We start from the raw sequence: 13,925 nt of genomic DNA, 5'->3' as shown, positions 1-13,925 counted from the left end.
TGGCGATCAGAAGCCCGGCTGCTTTAATAATAATAATAAAAATAATAATAACACTCACGATATTATATGCCTCATGAAAGGCATTTAAATAGTACGAAAAATACAAAATAAGACTTCCGCTTTGGCTGTTCTCCTTAATTTCCACAGATAAGGACGTTCATTCATCCATTCACATTAGGATATCATAATAATTTTTAAAATAGCTGCCACACTCCTTCTCATACTCTCATTTGTGTCTAAAGTGTTTTTTTTTGTCCATAGCCTACAATTGAGAGCAAAGGTTAAAGAAATAATCATATGCTGCATTTGTGTTGAAAGGACAAAAGGACAGGAGATCCCATCATACATCATTGTATTTCCTACCCCCAAAATAAGTTTGTATCTGTCTGAAGCACATTAAGTGAATTGACTCCCTCTGTCTCCCCCTTCTTTCTTTCTCTTTCTCTTTTTTTTCTTTCATACAGGCCCATATCTCCCCCCTAAACATCAATCTCCCCGTTATCATTCTGTAATTGGTCATGATCATCAAGGTTCACAATTAAATGGCGATCCTTTACTTGAAAACTACCCGGTGACTTGTTGATTTCCCCCGAGCAAATAAACGTCCCAGGAGCGCGGTTGGCTGATGAATTGACAAAAACTAATCAGCTTTATTGGTAGACAGGTTAAGGGCAACGGGGTGTCAATAATTCTCATTTTGACCTCCTCTTCCATTAACTTTAAGTGGCTTATTAGACCGAAGTCACCAGGAGCCACGGGCCTATTACATCTCTCTCCTCATCACACATCAAGGGTTTCAATTACATTTTCTTTTTTATATTTGCTGCTCGTTACTCTGATTGTGTCCAAATTTGACTTCTTTCGACGGTAAAAACCCGTTGTGATTTTGTATTATTATTTTCATTTATCTAATATGAAAAAAATCAACAAAATTCTCACTGGAGCAAAAATCTTCAGGCTTTCTGGAGGAGAAAAATCTCTTAAATTGACAAAAAATCCATAGAAGAAAAAGTCTGAAAACAAAAGCAGGTTTGCTGATAACATCGTGTTGGAGGCAGCGAGGGTGTCACCTCATTCATTTGCTTCTATACAGCTCCATTATAACATGTCAGCTGTGCGCGCGTGTCACCAGAAGGAAGGCTTTTACTGAAATTTCCCTGTTGGCCTCTCAGGGTGCCTCGCTCCAGATGATCATTTTAGCCCACGGTGTCTTTCTGGTTTTTTCTCTCTCTCTCTCTTTTTTTTAACAGCTCATATATTTTTGTTCAATATGCCATTTAAATTCAACAAGTGAAGATAAGGTGTAACCTTATTCCCACCACCTTGCCACTGAAAATTTAGTTTCTGCGCTTGAAACTAAAATCTACCTCACATCCATCGTGTTTTTATATGAATATTATATGTATGTGAATGCTTTTTAGTTTTTAAAGTTTGAGAAAATAGCTAAACCCACCTCCTATCCTCAGATGAACCATGATGCACACAGAAACAAGACAGGTCAAAGCTGTGACAGCAAGAAAAATAATAATCTGGAGTAAATAATTATTGGATTTTCATTTAGAAAACATCAGATTAAAGATAAATAGATAGATCTACCATGACATCATTATATATCATGAATTATGTTGGATGTTTGTGTTCATAAAAATGCTAGACTGAGGAGAAGAAGGTGTTATGTGTATGCTATATACAGTAAGGCAGTCTCCAGAAATGAACGGCACTTACTCATATAAAAAAGAATGATCCATCCTTTATAATTGGCTTCTTTTGAAACTTTTACTTGTTAATGAACTGCATATTTTTGTAAACAGCAAAATGTAACACCCAGTCTATAGCTGATAAAAAAAAAAGAAATCTGACTTTTGTTTTATAACGTTTGCGTCATTTTCCTATAATAGTAATATTTTATGAAAGCAATAAGGCAACCAACACGATGCTTTACGGTGATTAGAGCAGAGAGGCGTTGTTGGGTCTGATACAAAGCTTGGGACAGCCCCCTGCCAGACCGCTGCACCAATCGCCTCCATCTGACAGGGATTAAGTGTGACACGGAGCTCCTCTCTCACACTCCGGACCACATCATAACTTTTGAGAGGTGGGAAAACGGCGCTGACTTCTCCTCCGTTTAAGCAGCAGAAGCAGCAGCAGCAGCAGCAGCAGCAGCAGCACAGGCGACAGGGACTTGCACCGGGGACCCGATGGAGAAGTCCAAAAACTTTCGCATTGACGCGCTTTTAGCAGTCGATACACCCAAGGTGCAGACATCCCCGCTCGCGCTTGTGACTTCTCTGTCCTCCTCCTCCTCCTCCACCTCCATCCCGTCGTCTGGGAGCGTGGCAGCCCTGGAGTTGACCACCAGCGCCGAGTCTTTACGCGCAGAGACGCCGTCCCCGCCGAGGATTTCCACCTGCGGTTTGATTCCTAAACCGGGTTTCCTCAACAGTCCGCACAGCATGGTGGGATTACATCCGCAGAGCACCGCAGGGATCCCCGCACAGGCTCTCTACGGCCATCCCATGTACACCTACTCCGCTGCTGCCCTCGCAGGCCAACACCCTGCCCTGTCCTACTCCTATCCACACGGCTCCCATCATCACCACACTGACCCCATCAAACTGACAGCCAGCACCTTCCAGCTGGACCACTGGCTCCGGGTCTCAACAGCCGGGATGATGCTGCCCAAAATGTCTGACTTCAATTGTGAGTAGCTCTTTCCTTATATAGCCTGACATCTTCTGTCCTTGTTTACTTTAATACGACTAAATATGTCTACACCGATCGATCGTTATTTGTAGACCGAGGATGATCTTAAATATTTTCTTTAAGCAAAAAGTCTACTTTATGTGTTGGGATTTTGCTGTTAAACAAAAACAAGAAATAGCCCTGGAAATAACCGAGGCCCAAATGATGCTGTGTAAACGCAGCTGCACGCGAATAGAGACTGACGTGGTATTGTTTTTATTCTCTTTAAAATAAAGCCAGTTTTGGAGATTTCGAATTAAGATACTCTCAGATATTTAGCTGGATGGAAAAGGCTGTGGCAGAGGGATGTTTTTTCTGAGAGGAACTAAAATTGACAGATAATGGACAGTGGGAAAGTAGCAGAGGAGTGTGAAACCCACAGTCGACATGCTGTTTGCTCACCAGATACTGCCTTTTTGTTTCTGCTCGTTTTAACAGATTTGTTCAAAATGGAGTGGCAAATAGCTTCTCTATGGACATATTCATATGTGGACGACCTTGTTGCTTAAACAGGGAGCTCAGAGATGTGTAAAGTTAGATTTTATAGCGCCAGAGAGATGGTATTTGTGTTCTGTGTTTGAAGATTGCCTCAGTTTCTCCTGCAACAGTAACGTTTCTGAATATTATTATTTTAATTAAAAATCCGTCATAAACTGTCTGCTGGCTGCGGATACTGGTTGTCTGCAGATGCAGTGAAAAGTGCATGAAATTGATGTTGTTTTCATCCTGCAGCTCAGGCGCAGTCCAACTTGCTTGGCAAGTGCAGAAGACCCAGAACTGCATTCACAAGTCAGCAGCTGCTGGAGCTGGAGCATCAGTTCAAACTGAATAAGTATCTGTCACGACCGAAGCGCTTTGAAGTGGCCACGTCCCTCATGCTGACAGAAACACAGGTAAATGACATCGACACACAGCGTTAACTGATTTACCCATTATTATAATCATATTTTATCATTTCGCTTTTTTCTTTTAAATTTTAGTTGTTATATGAAAATTGTTATTAAAAAGTATCTATATAATAATATGTCAGAAATTACTGTGAAATCCATCTTCTCATCACTTGTGTTTGAATTTTCCCACCACATAAGACGTTTCTAAATTGCAATGGAAAATGGCAGATGTTATTCCATTCATCATGTCATGTTTTTAATTAATTAAATGGATTTTTAAAAGCTCAGTACTAGAATATTTTATACATGTTTCAGTGTATAATTATAACAGCTTAGACTTCCATGCCAGGTGACCGGTGACCTTTACGCAATCTTTACGCACAGTTACGCACAGTTTTCCTTCTTTTTATGTTATCCTTTTTGTCATTTTGGGGGCATTTTATGTTTATTTCTAAAAGGTGAGAGGTAATGGAGACAGAGGTTGTGCAGTAGGCTATAATTGCTCCACCTGAGAAAAACCGGGGACGCTGTTGTCTCAGTAGCCATATTGGGTTCTCTCTTTCTCTCTCTCCTCCCTGACGGCGCCTGTATGCGCAAATCAATTCAACTAAATGTTTATTTTATTCCTCCAGGTCAAAATCTGGTTTCAGAACAGGCGGATGAAGTGGAAGAGAAGCAAGAAGGCCAAAGAGCAGGCCGCCCAGGAGGCCGAGAAGCAAAAAGGCTCCAAGAACGGCCAGGAGAAATCTGACGGACTCGAACAGTCGGATTATCACAGCAAGACAGACTCAAAAAATGGCAGAATAAGAGACTTCAGGGACAGTGACGACGACGAAGGCGACAATTTCCTGTACAATTCGTCAGATTGCTCCTCAGACGACGAGAGGAATCACACCAGTGATATAAGTCCGCAGCCCTGAGGCGGAGGGAGATCTCCATTTATAATGACTGTGGGGGATTTTCGCAATAAAATGCCGTTGCATGTAATCCAACCTCTAATCACCTACATGGAATAAATGAGCATTTTTTTTGTTGTGAAAAGAAGAAAAAATTAGGTCAAGAATAAATGACCTTCATGTCATAGTCTACTAAACACCACACACACTCTCACACACACACACACCACTGTAGGAACACCCTTCAGCACCCGGCTATAGTGACACTGTGACATTGCATGGTTTATATGCAAAACGCTGTAAACTGGCTCAGGACTTTGCAAACCTCTCCCTGCAGTGATGGTTAGTTTTCCTCAGTAATTAGTCTCTCAATAATATCCTACAACAACACACAGTCAATAATCTGCTGTCATTTGTCCTTACTTTGTTCTTTGTGGTATTATTCTTCCGTGGTGTGCCATATCACGCTGAAAAAAAATGTATGTTTATTTTTCTATACTGTATTTATAGTAATGGTCATACCAGTGCATGCTAAATTATCGTTTAGCGTCTCTCTCGGTGCAAACAATGTGAAATAAAAATGTTTTTATATAAAAACCCACTGTGTGTTTTTTCTTTTTCTTGAAATCTAGTAGCCCACGTTGATTTACGACGCAGCCAGGCGCAGAGTTTGAGGCTGGCCGCGGACAGAGCCTTGTGTTTTTCTCCTTGCTCTGACAGGTGGGGTCATGGGAATTACTGTTAATAGCGCTGTCGGATCTGTGCAAACGTGCAGTGAGAGCAAACAGCAAGCAGGCAGGCAGACGGAGGAAACATTTCACACCACACAGGCAATGGGCTCGTATTAATAAACCTTTTAAACGGCGTGTCAAGCGACAGCTGCAGGCACCATTTTCAAGGCTGGAAACGTTTCAAACTAACTTAACAACTCCAAATATACTGAATTATTATTTTACATTTATTTATTAATGTTACTTTAGCAAATGAGGAACTAAGCCATCTCTGTCAAAACATCAGCATAGACTGCTAGATTTTATTTTGAAGGGTATTTGAATGACCTTTATTGGGGGGACCGCTGAAATTGAACACAAGATGTCAGACCCTGTATGTGTAATTATAACTAATAAAGAGCTAATACATGAAATTAATTATTATAAAAAAATATAAGACATCTCTAAACTGCAATCATGATTTTGGGCTTGGCCCAGAGTAGACTTCCTAAAATGGAAACCAAACATGGCATCAGCATGACTTGGCTAATACACAAAAGGGCACCTTATCAGCTGCTATATTGATATCCAATATGATTTTGTTTCCAGCCTCGTCTTTTATTTTTACAATCTTGTGTCCACCAATGTGACTGAGCTACTGGGACAATTTAATATCTCACCTGTACCTGTGCTTACACTATGCATCGGTTATACTCTCCAGAAAACACAGTCCACAGAGCGGTCTCACTTGTTATCATTGTTCCTGCCGTCATCAGCGTTAAACTATAGCAGGGGTTGACTGATTATGGGCCATTTGTAACAGGATTACCGAGGGATCTGCTGGTTATCTTCAGCTGTTTGCTTTTGGCTTTAGCAGACGAAAATCAAAGTTCAGGCGAGGGTCAAGCCCAAACAGAGTGCAGCAGGTAAAGCTGGTGGCAACTCTGTGGCTCACGGCTGCAAGACAATGGCCAGTGTATGGGCTGCACAGTGAGCCTATTGATCCCACTATCTCCATTTTTTGACTGACTAATTCTCCCGGTGTTCTCCATTTCTCACTGAAAACCACTAACGCATGTGTGTCATTGTGTTGATGGAGGGGTGTGCTCTTTGTCATCAAAACACTGAATCATACCTGTAATTTAAACACCCCTCCCTTGAATTTGAACTTATTGTGCAGTTTGTGTATACGCGTTGAGGCCATTTCCTCTGGTTGACCTTGGTGGCCCATTCCTGACCTCAGCCATAGATTGATACAGTCCTCACCATTGGAGCTAATTAATAGGAGCAAGTATCAAATGTAACAGAATGACTCTGCTATGCTAACCATGCAGGGAGATACTGCTGTCAGCGTGCAAACAGAAAAGGCTACACTCTTGGCCCCGGGTCACTTCATCGGGGCGTGTAAACACTGAATGAACGACACCACCTATTCTCACTGCTGTTGTCCGTGTCACACTCACAGCAGCAAAAGGGGAAATATCAACACAATTGATAAGAGAAGATGCAAATATTCACTAATCAGTCGCTTTTAAGGGTAAAAAAAGATTGTATTATAATGTGCTGTATTTTGTCTGAGAGTGTAAATAGACTCAGCAAAGCCCAGAAGAATGAATCCAGGTGTGTGAACCCTGTGAGATTAACGCTTGCTGTACACTGCCTCCACCAGGGCAGGCTCAGAAATAAATCATTAAAGCATGAAAGAAGAAGAAATGAGGAAATGAAGAAGATAAGAAGATCTTTCTCTCTACAACTACGTCAAAGCTTTCGGCAAAACGTCTGCAATTTATTGAGACTTTTATGAGCAATGTTCATGTCCAGTGCCGGCATGTAAAACAAAGCTGCTTTATTACTTTTTTGATATTCCATCCCTGTTTCCTTAACAATTACGGACAATATAAAATATCCAATGCATTGCTATCAAATTATCATTAAGGATAACACAAATCTCAAGTAATTTAAAGCACAATATTAAATCGGTTTAAAAGCGTCTTAATTACCATCTATATAAAAAAACACACAAAAAATATGTACAAAATATTCATTTAATATCAAAATCCTATTTTTTCTTCTTTAAAGTAAACTGGAGCTTTCTGTTCTTTGTATTACGAGGTATTTCACTCCAACTTGCCTTCCTCTGTTGCACATTTCTGTTTGAAAGCACGTCTGTTGTGTGTTTTACAGTTTGAGCTTGGCCTCTTTGGCCTCCATGGCTCTGGTGGCGACCTGGGCTCGCTCCGACAGCATCGCTGCTTGCTCAGCTGGTCCCTGTGACTGGGCATTCTTCAGCAGAAAGTGGCTGATGAAAAGCTTCAAGCCCTCCCGCAGCATTCCTAGTTTGGGAATTCCTGAAATCCTGGCAGACGGGGAAAACAATGAGGGACATTGATTTTTTAGACGAAGGTCCAAGAGGTAAGGAGCAGAGGTTTTACAAGATGTGGGCTAGCAGAGGTTAACACAGCTCAAATAGACTCTGTAGGTGGCTATTTCCATCTCCATCATATTCACTGAAATATATCAACTACTGGATGGACTGCCATGAAATTTCATATGAATGTTCATAGTCCCCAGATGATGAATGCTAATGTTTTGGTCATCCTCATACTCGTTCTGGTGCCACTTTGAGGTTCACATTTGTGTGTCTTTGTTTGTCTCCATTCACTCTATATAAAGCCACACAGTGCTGAATACACTCTCAGTTCTGTTTCTGTTTAGTTAGTGTGTTTACATCTCTAAACCTCTAAGATCTAAGTAAATTCACAATCAAACTTACCTTCCAAATATATCTGCTAGGTCCTCTGTGTCAGTTTCTTTTAATAGTTTAGTCAACACCTGACGCAGGAAGCGCACTGTGGGCTTATCCAGTTCCCCAAACTCTATTACCTGCACAGAAAAAAAAAAGAAAAAAAGGTGAATGATTTTATAAAATGAATGAATCTTTGATCAAATCCATGAATAGAAAACAGTTTAAGACTGAGGCTACATGTTTCTTACTTTAAGGATGGAGAGTGGCAGACACTTTCTCTGAAGGAAGCGGGCGACCAGGTGAACCAGGTTACTGAAGGTGCTGCTGGGAAGGTTGGACAGCTCCCTGAACTTGTCCCATAGGCTAAACTGGAAAGTCATCTAGGAAAACACAGGACATCAAATTGAAAGACTGAGCACAGCACAGCAGTAGAAACTACAAACACCAGGAGCCTTCTCCCCTGCACAGGTAAATCCTCTCATCCTGATCCAGTTTACATGTGAAAAGCAAACATTCCCACCAGCCCCTTCTCCAAGCTCTTTGATGAGGACAATGGTCATCAGTTTCTGATATGGAGCCGTGGTCTACATGGCAGCGAGGTAGGAAGTGTGGTCTCGCCCCCATTGTTTGTAGTCACAGTTTGAGTCAAATAATACGAGAGAGAGGTGAGAGGTGTGAGAGACTCCCGCACTGCAGAGGTGAACTGCAGGCCACGGCAGGTCACACACAGTTTAAGAAACTGGGTGGTCACACACACACACACATCTCGTTTTAGAGTGCATCTTATCTACATCTACATGTACAACTTCTGGACAGTGACATTTCCACTCTCCCTGCTCTGGGTCTACACAAAATTATGGATCATAAATTGTCATTTTAAAAGGAGCAGTCAACATTTATATTTATATAACAAATGATAAAAATACTGCACTTAAAATAATCTTGAGAACTAAAGAAAAAACCTGACCATTAACAATAATACCTTTCATTACAATTAGGCTATAATAATATTCCAACTCTCCGATTTTTTTTACATAAACAAAGATATGTACAATTATGTAAGTATATATTACTTTATTTTTACTGCTTTCGAGGTAACAACATATTGTGTTTACTTATGAAAATATTTATCTAGGGAAACTGTTCCCTGCAATAACCTGATTGTGTTTGTGGTGGTAGTTCATTAAGCTTTTGTTTAAGTGAAGCACACTTATTTAATAATGTAAAGAACAGGAGATTTACAGCATGTTGGGTTTATTCATGTGCTTGTATGTGAATTAAGTGAGCGTATTTTAGTGTTTGATACCTGGAAGCGGCGGTCGTGGGAGCAGAATTTCTCTCCCAGGACGGCGTAGAAGGCATTAAAGGTTTTCTCCTGCAGACAGCAGTCCATCAGAACATGGACGATCTCTCTCTCCTGCTTATCCTTCAGTCCCATCCTTAACACACACAACACACACACAAAAAAAAGCTTTGAAACGCCAACCTTTTAAGATAGGTCACGTGGAAATGAGGTTGCTACAATCTAATTCTTTCTATTTTCGGTCAAACAGTTTAACACAGAGACAAAGACTTGAACTGTAACTGTAACAAACCTCAGCAGTTTCTCAAACGCATCCAGGTAATCTTCACTGGTCATAACAACACAGAAGATGTTTGTTCTGACTTCGGTGTTCATCCGCTGTTTCCTGGCCAGCTCTAAGACTTTGGCACTGAACTGAGACAAAATAAAACAGTGACAACAGTTATGTTAGAAATGTTACTATGGCAAAACACACAATTGCATAATGTTTGAATTTTTGTTAGTGATGCTGAAACAATACTTTTTTTGATACCTTATTTTGAAAAATATGAAAATATTTTTTTCCACATTGAATTTAAATTAAACCTGTCTACACAAGTAGAAGAATTCAATACAAGTATAAATAAAATACTCTATTTTTTTGATGATTTGAAGGAAACTTTGTAAACAAGGAACAACTAAAGAAGATCAATCAGACAGAGGAAACCCTAGGACAAAAAAACACTATATACTGACCACTTTAAAGCAGAGTGATACACTGTAGCCTACTGATTGTACTAACAATGACAATCGTCATTCATTTGTGGGTAAAAATGATTTTCTGAGTTAGCAAATATTTGATATTAAATAGTTTACATTTTTAAACCAATTTCACATGTGGCAACAATTTTGTTTTGCTGATTGGAAATTAATAAACTCTGAAACTGAATCATTTAAATAAACACTGTGCAGTGCTGCAACCCTGGTATCTTCTACCTTTCCTTCAGCTGTGCCCTGCTTTGTGGTCGCGTTCCCTGCTTCGTTGATCATGGGCGCTCCGCTCCACGAGGAGCCGACGATCCACCAGCGGCCGACTTGATCTGCAGCCAGGAGGTTCTCCAGAGAGACCCTCAACTTCATGTCGCTGCCCGCTGCACTGCGGTGGATCTGAGTCACACACATTCACCGGCAATTAGTCTCAAGTGCACTTAGTAGATAAACACCAGTTTTTAAAAAATGCGACACCTGCAATCCTGAAGCATGGTGAGGCTGAAAGCATTAGCAACACTCTGGACTCTGAGTCCTCTCTATCTGTATAGTTGGTCCTATGGAGCCACCTGGTGGTACAGGTGGAAACTACGATGGAAATAGTACAGGCATGAAAAACATTTGAAATCTAAATCTATTTCCGCTATTACGCATCCAAATATGGGTATGTTGTGAAAATCACTCACCAGTGTCCTCTGCAACTTCCTCAGTTTCTCCACAGGCTCTGGATCATAGCCTGGGATCTTCCGCATATCATTGTTCTTCAAAGCCAGCATGGTCTCCAACATGAAACGCACCTGAGGACAAGTTCACACATGATTTAATGTGAGGTAGAACATCACTGCAAAACTGTAGTCTATAATAACTAAGTATTAAAATGTCTTGATGAGATGACCTCCCTACCCTGGTTTGATCCTGAAACTTCGACCCCAAATCGCTGGCCTTGCGTTGGGCTTCAGAGATGAGCTCCTTCAGAGCCAGAGCGTCGTCCTTCCTCAGAGCGAAGCCCACATTTCTCAGCACAAACAGAACTAATTCAATGTCTTTTTCCGTGAACGTCCCCACTAAAAGCTTCAGGATGTCGAAGATGAGGACCGAGTGCACCACCTGGAAGTTGTAGAGGTGAGCAACCATGGCCACCAGGTTGTCGCACTCTTTGCTTTCACTTGGGTTCTTGTACAGCTCGTCAAACTTTCGCACGACCGTCTCGAGAAAATTGGCCCCCACCTGGAAAACGATGAAATGCACATACGTTACAGACGTGTGATTCATTGAACTGTTTGTTACCGGAAAGTAAATATCCGGATGATGACGTGTAATGCATATGAGTGTAATAAAAACCCATAACGGTTGCAACTAATTACAAAAACACACTTCTGCCAATTGGATTGTAAATCAGTGTGCCGACAGAGTTAAGTCAAACCTAATGCATTTCAGTCTAGCAATGTTGCTGTAAAAGTATTGTCACTAAGCAACATATCATTGTGCTTTAGATTCCTCTAACTGGGTCGCACTTTGGAAAATGTCAGCCAACTCTTGACAGTGGCTGATTTCACTGATAGTCCAACTACACCACAAGCAACGGAACCAAGGTGTTAGATATCACTTTGCAATTCATTAAAAAGGGCATTAGGTTACAACTGAGATGTGCAAAAGCGGCTAATCCCTTTATAAAAAAAAGGGCTCCAATGAATAATCGAAAAGCTTATATCAATTCCAAGGCAGTGGTTGCTGTTTATTTCCGCTGCGGTTAAACTGCTGTCACGTCTGCCAGCGGAGCAGACAGCGAAATCGAGGTCTTCTAAACAAACCTACACAAACGTTAAGTGCTGAAGTGTCTTTACCTCCAACCCGACGGTGTGATGGAGGACGCTGACCAGCAGGACGTGCTCCATCAGCAGCCTGTCAGGCATCAGGCTCGGGGTGACGCAGGCCGCCAGCAGCACCTCCGTCAGGGTGTCGTTCATGTCCTTCCTGCTGCAGCTCATGTACAGCTCCTCCAGCTGACCACTGATGGACGCCATGTTGGGCTCACTCAGCCTGAAGAAGATGGTGACTTATGTGAGAAATATCCCTTCAAAAGAACTTCACTGGTGATCCAAACAACACTTTTAGAGGTCACGATTAATTAAAATATCAGTAGATGACGATAATGTTTAGTTGGATCCTCACATCTCCTGAGATCCACTATTGGTACAAATAAATATACATTTTGTATACCGGTATATTTGTTCATGTTTCATAGCAGTTCTTCATTGCTTTCAGCTTTAACAAGAATATTTTGTATAGTATTTTTTATACCTTCTATTTGGTGCTCTATCAACTCATTTGAAACCCTATTACTGAGATCAATGTTTTCAAATACGCTACTGTACTATAAAATCAGGTCACTGTGTTTAATCTATAGTTCCTAAATATCTAATGTGTCCTGGAAATGTTTCCAATGTGGTGTTGTGATCAGACTTTTACCTGTTCAACAAGCCTTTCACATTCCTCTTCAGTTTTTGAAGCTCGGCTTTGCGTTTGTCATCTCCAACATTGCGCAGGTGAGGCGGCACATATTTCCCAGTTGCAGAAGAAACCTGGATAATGGAAGATTTGAACTAGGATTAGGTCAGTTACACAGATGCCTATGCTACGATAGGAATTACACATGTTTAAAAATTGTAAACTCACAGTTTCTGACTTGGATTCTGGTGTCTTTGTATCTGGACTGTCGTTATCTTCTTCTTCTTTTTGTTCTTCCTCCTCCTCCTCCTTCATTTCACCTTCATTTTCATCACTCTCATCCATCTCCTCTTGCTCATCCTCCATTGTCTCCTCTTCATCAATCATTTCATCATCATCATCATCGTCATCATCATCCTTATCGTCACATGAATCCATATCTTCATCACTTCCTTCACTTAATGATTTATCTCCAGTTTCTCCATCCTCCTCTGACTCACTGTCATCAAGCTTTTTAAACTTCTCTTTGGCCATGTCCATGTCATCATCGTCATCATACAGACCTGCAGCTGACGACCCAGAGTCAAGCACGCCAAGGATGTAATCCAGTCCATCAGCCACAAAGGACTGTGGCAGAGTTTTTTTGTTTTTCCTTTTGTTTAATCCCAGGTTGCGCTCCAGCTTCTTTATTTCTCTGTCTTCTTGTTCATTCGCCTCCATTAGAGCCATTTTTCTCGATTCTTGTAGTTTGTTGACTTTCTTACCTTTCTTGGCAGATGATGCTTTTTTAGAATTACCTGGTTTTTCTGCACTATCAGCAGCAGACTGGTCTGAATGAGTTTTTGACACCTCTCTCTTTGCTTTCACAGTTTTCTGCTTCTTCTGTCCCTGTGGCTGTTTCTCAGCTTGTGTCGCCGAGTTGTCCCCCTCATCTGTGGGTAAACTCAGACCCTTGTTACCCTCATAGTAACTTTTCATTTTGGCTTTTTTCATCTTTCGCTTTTCTTTGCGTAGCTCTTTTCTACTTTTCTTTTTCACATATTTCAGCCCGTGGTCATGCTCTGCTTCGTCTGCGCCACTTTTGCTTTTAACGAACTCATCCACCGCCACCATGTATTTCTGTAACACCTCGTTTCCCTTCTTCTTTTTGCTGTCTTTCTGCTTCCATTTCCCCTTCATCTCTACAAATTCAGCTTGATATTGACCGGTAAGGTGAATAACGTAAACCTCAGCCTGCTAGCCCTCTGTCAAAACACACGGCAGGTGAGTTTGGCTAACAGGCTAACGTAGTTTGTGGTTTGTAACAACCAAAAGAAGCAAATAATCAAAGATATCTGCTATTTTAGACAGATAAATACCTGCACATGTTTCTCCATGAGGACCATATTATTGACTTGACCCACAAACACGCGACCATTTACTTCCGGGGTACGCCAGAGCGCT

The 13,925-nt window shown here is 41.1% G+C and overlaps 2 protein-coding genes across 2 annotated transcripts; one reads left to right on the top strand and one right to left on the bottom strand.

Moving 5' to 3' along the window:
- The first annotated feature begins 2,114 nt into the window (after window positions 1-2,114).
- On the top strand, window positions 2,115-4,704 carry mnx1 (motor neuron and pancreas homeobox 1). Its single transcript, XM_085763453.1, has 3 exons — window positions 2,115-2,700; window positions 3,475-3,635; window positions 4,265-4,704. Exons 1-3 carry the CDS (start codon window positions 2,199-2,201, stop codon window positions 4,550-4,552), a joined length of 951 nt encoding a protein of 316 aa, XP_085619579.1. The 5' UTR covers window positions 2,115-2,198; the 3' UTR covers window positions 4,553-4,704.
- A 2,082-nt stretch (window positions 4,705-6,786) lies between these two features.
- Window positions 6,787-13,902, bottom strand: nom1 (nucleolar protein with MIF4G domain 1). Its single transcript, XM_085763614.1, has 11 exons — window positions 12,711-13,902; window positions 12,504-12,616; window positions 11,879-12,074; window positions 10,938-11,261; window positions 10,721-10,831; window positions 10,263-10,433; window positions 9,580-9,701; window positions 9,291-9,423; window positions 8,233-8,364; window positions 8,012-8,121; window positions 6,787-7,594 (listed from the first exon to the last, which is right to left on the bottom strand). Exons 1-11 carry the CDS (start codon window positions 13,659-13,661, stop codon window positions 7,417-7,419), a joined length of 2,541 nt encoding a protein of 846 aa, XP_085619740.1. The 5' UTR covers window positions 13,662-13,902; the 3' UTR covers window positions 6,787-7,416.
- Between the last annotated feature and the right edge of the window lie 23 nt (window positions 13,903-13,925).

This window comes from Trachurus japonicus, chromosome 20 (genome assembly GCF_045865225.1).
Source record: "Trachurus japonicus isolate A0001 chromosome 20, Traja_1.0".
NCBI classification, from domain to species: Eukaryota; Metazoa; Chordata; class Actinopteri; order Carangiformes; family Carangidae; genus Trachurus; species Trachurus japonicus.
The sequence above is the reverse complement of the archived record's forward strand: the minus strand, read 5'-3'. Positions and strand labels throughout refer to the sequence as shown.

What these genes read in the sequence shown, in the direction of transcription:
- mnx1 (XM_085763453.1), top strand. Translation starts at nt 2,199, where the DNA reads ATGGAGAAGTCCAAAAACTTTCGCATTGACGCGCTTTTAGCAGTCGAT. An exon ending in CAAAATGTCTGACTTCAATT is followed by an intron (nt 2,701 to 3,474) that starts GTGAGTAGCTCT and finishes TTCATCCTGCAG; the next exon opens with CTCAGGCGCAGTCCAACTTG. An exon ending in TCATGCTGACAGAAACACAG is followed by an intron (nt 3,636 to 4,264) that starts GTAAATGACATC and finishes TTATTCCTCCAG; the next exon opens with GTCAAAATCTGGTTTCAGAA.
- nom1 (XM_085763614.1), bottom strand. Translation starts at nt 13,661, where the DNA reads ATGAAGGGGAAATGGAAGCAGAAAGACAGCAAAAAGAAGAAGGGAAAC. An exon ending in CCCACGACCGCCGCTTCCAG is followed by an intron (nt 8,365 to 9,290) that starts GTATCAAACACT and finishes GTGTTTTCCTAG; the next exon opens with ATGACTTTCCAGTTTAGCCT. An exon ending in TGCCACTCTCCATCCTTAAA is followed by an intron (nt 8,122 to 8,232) that starts GTAAGAAACATG and finishes TTTTCTGTGCAG; the next exon opens with GTAATAGAGTTTGGGGAACT.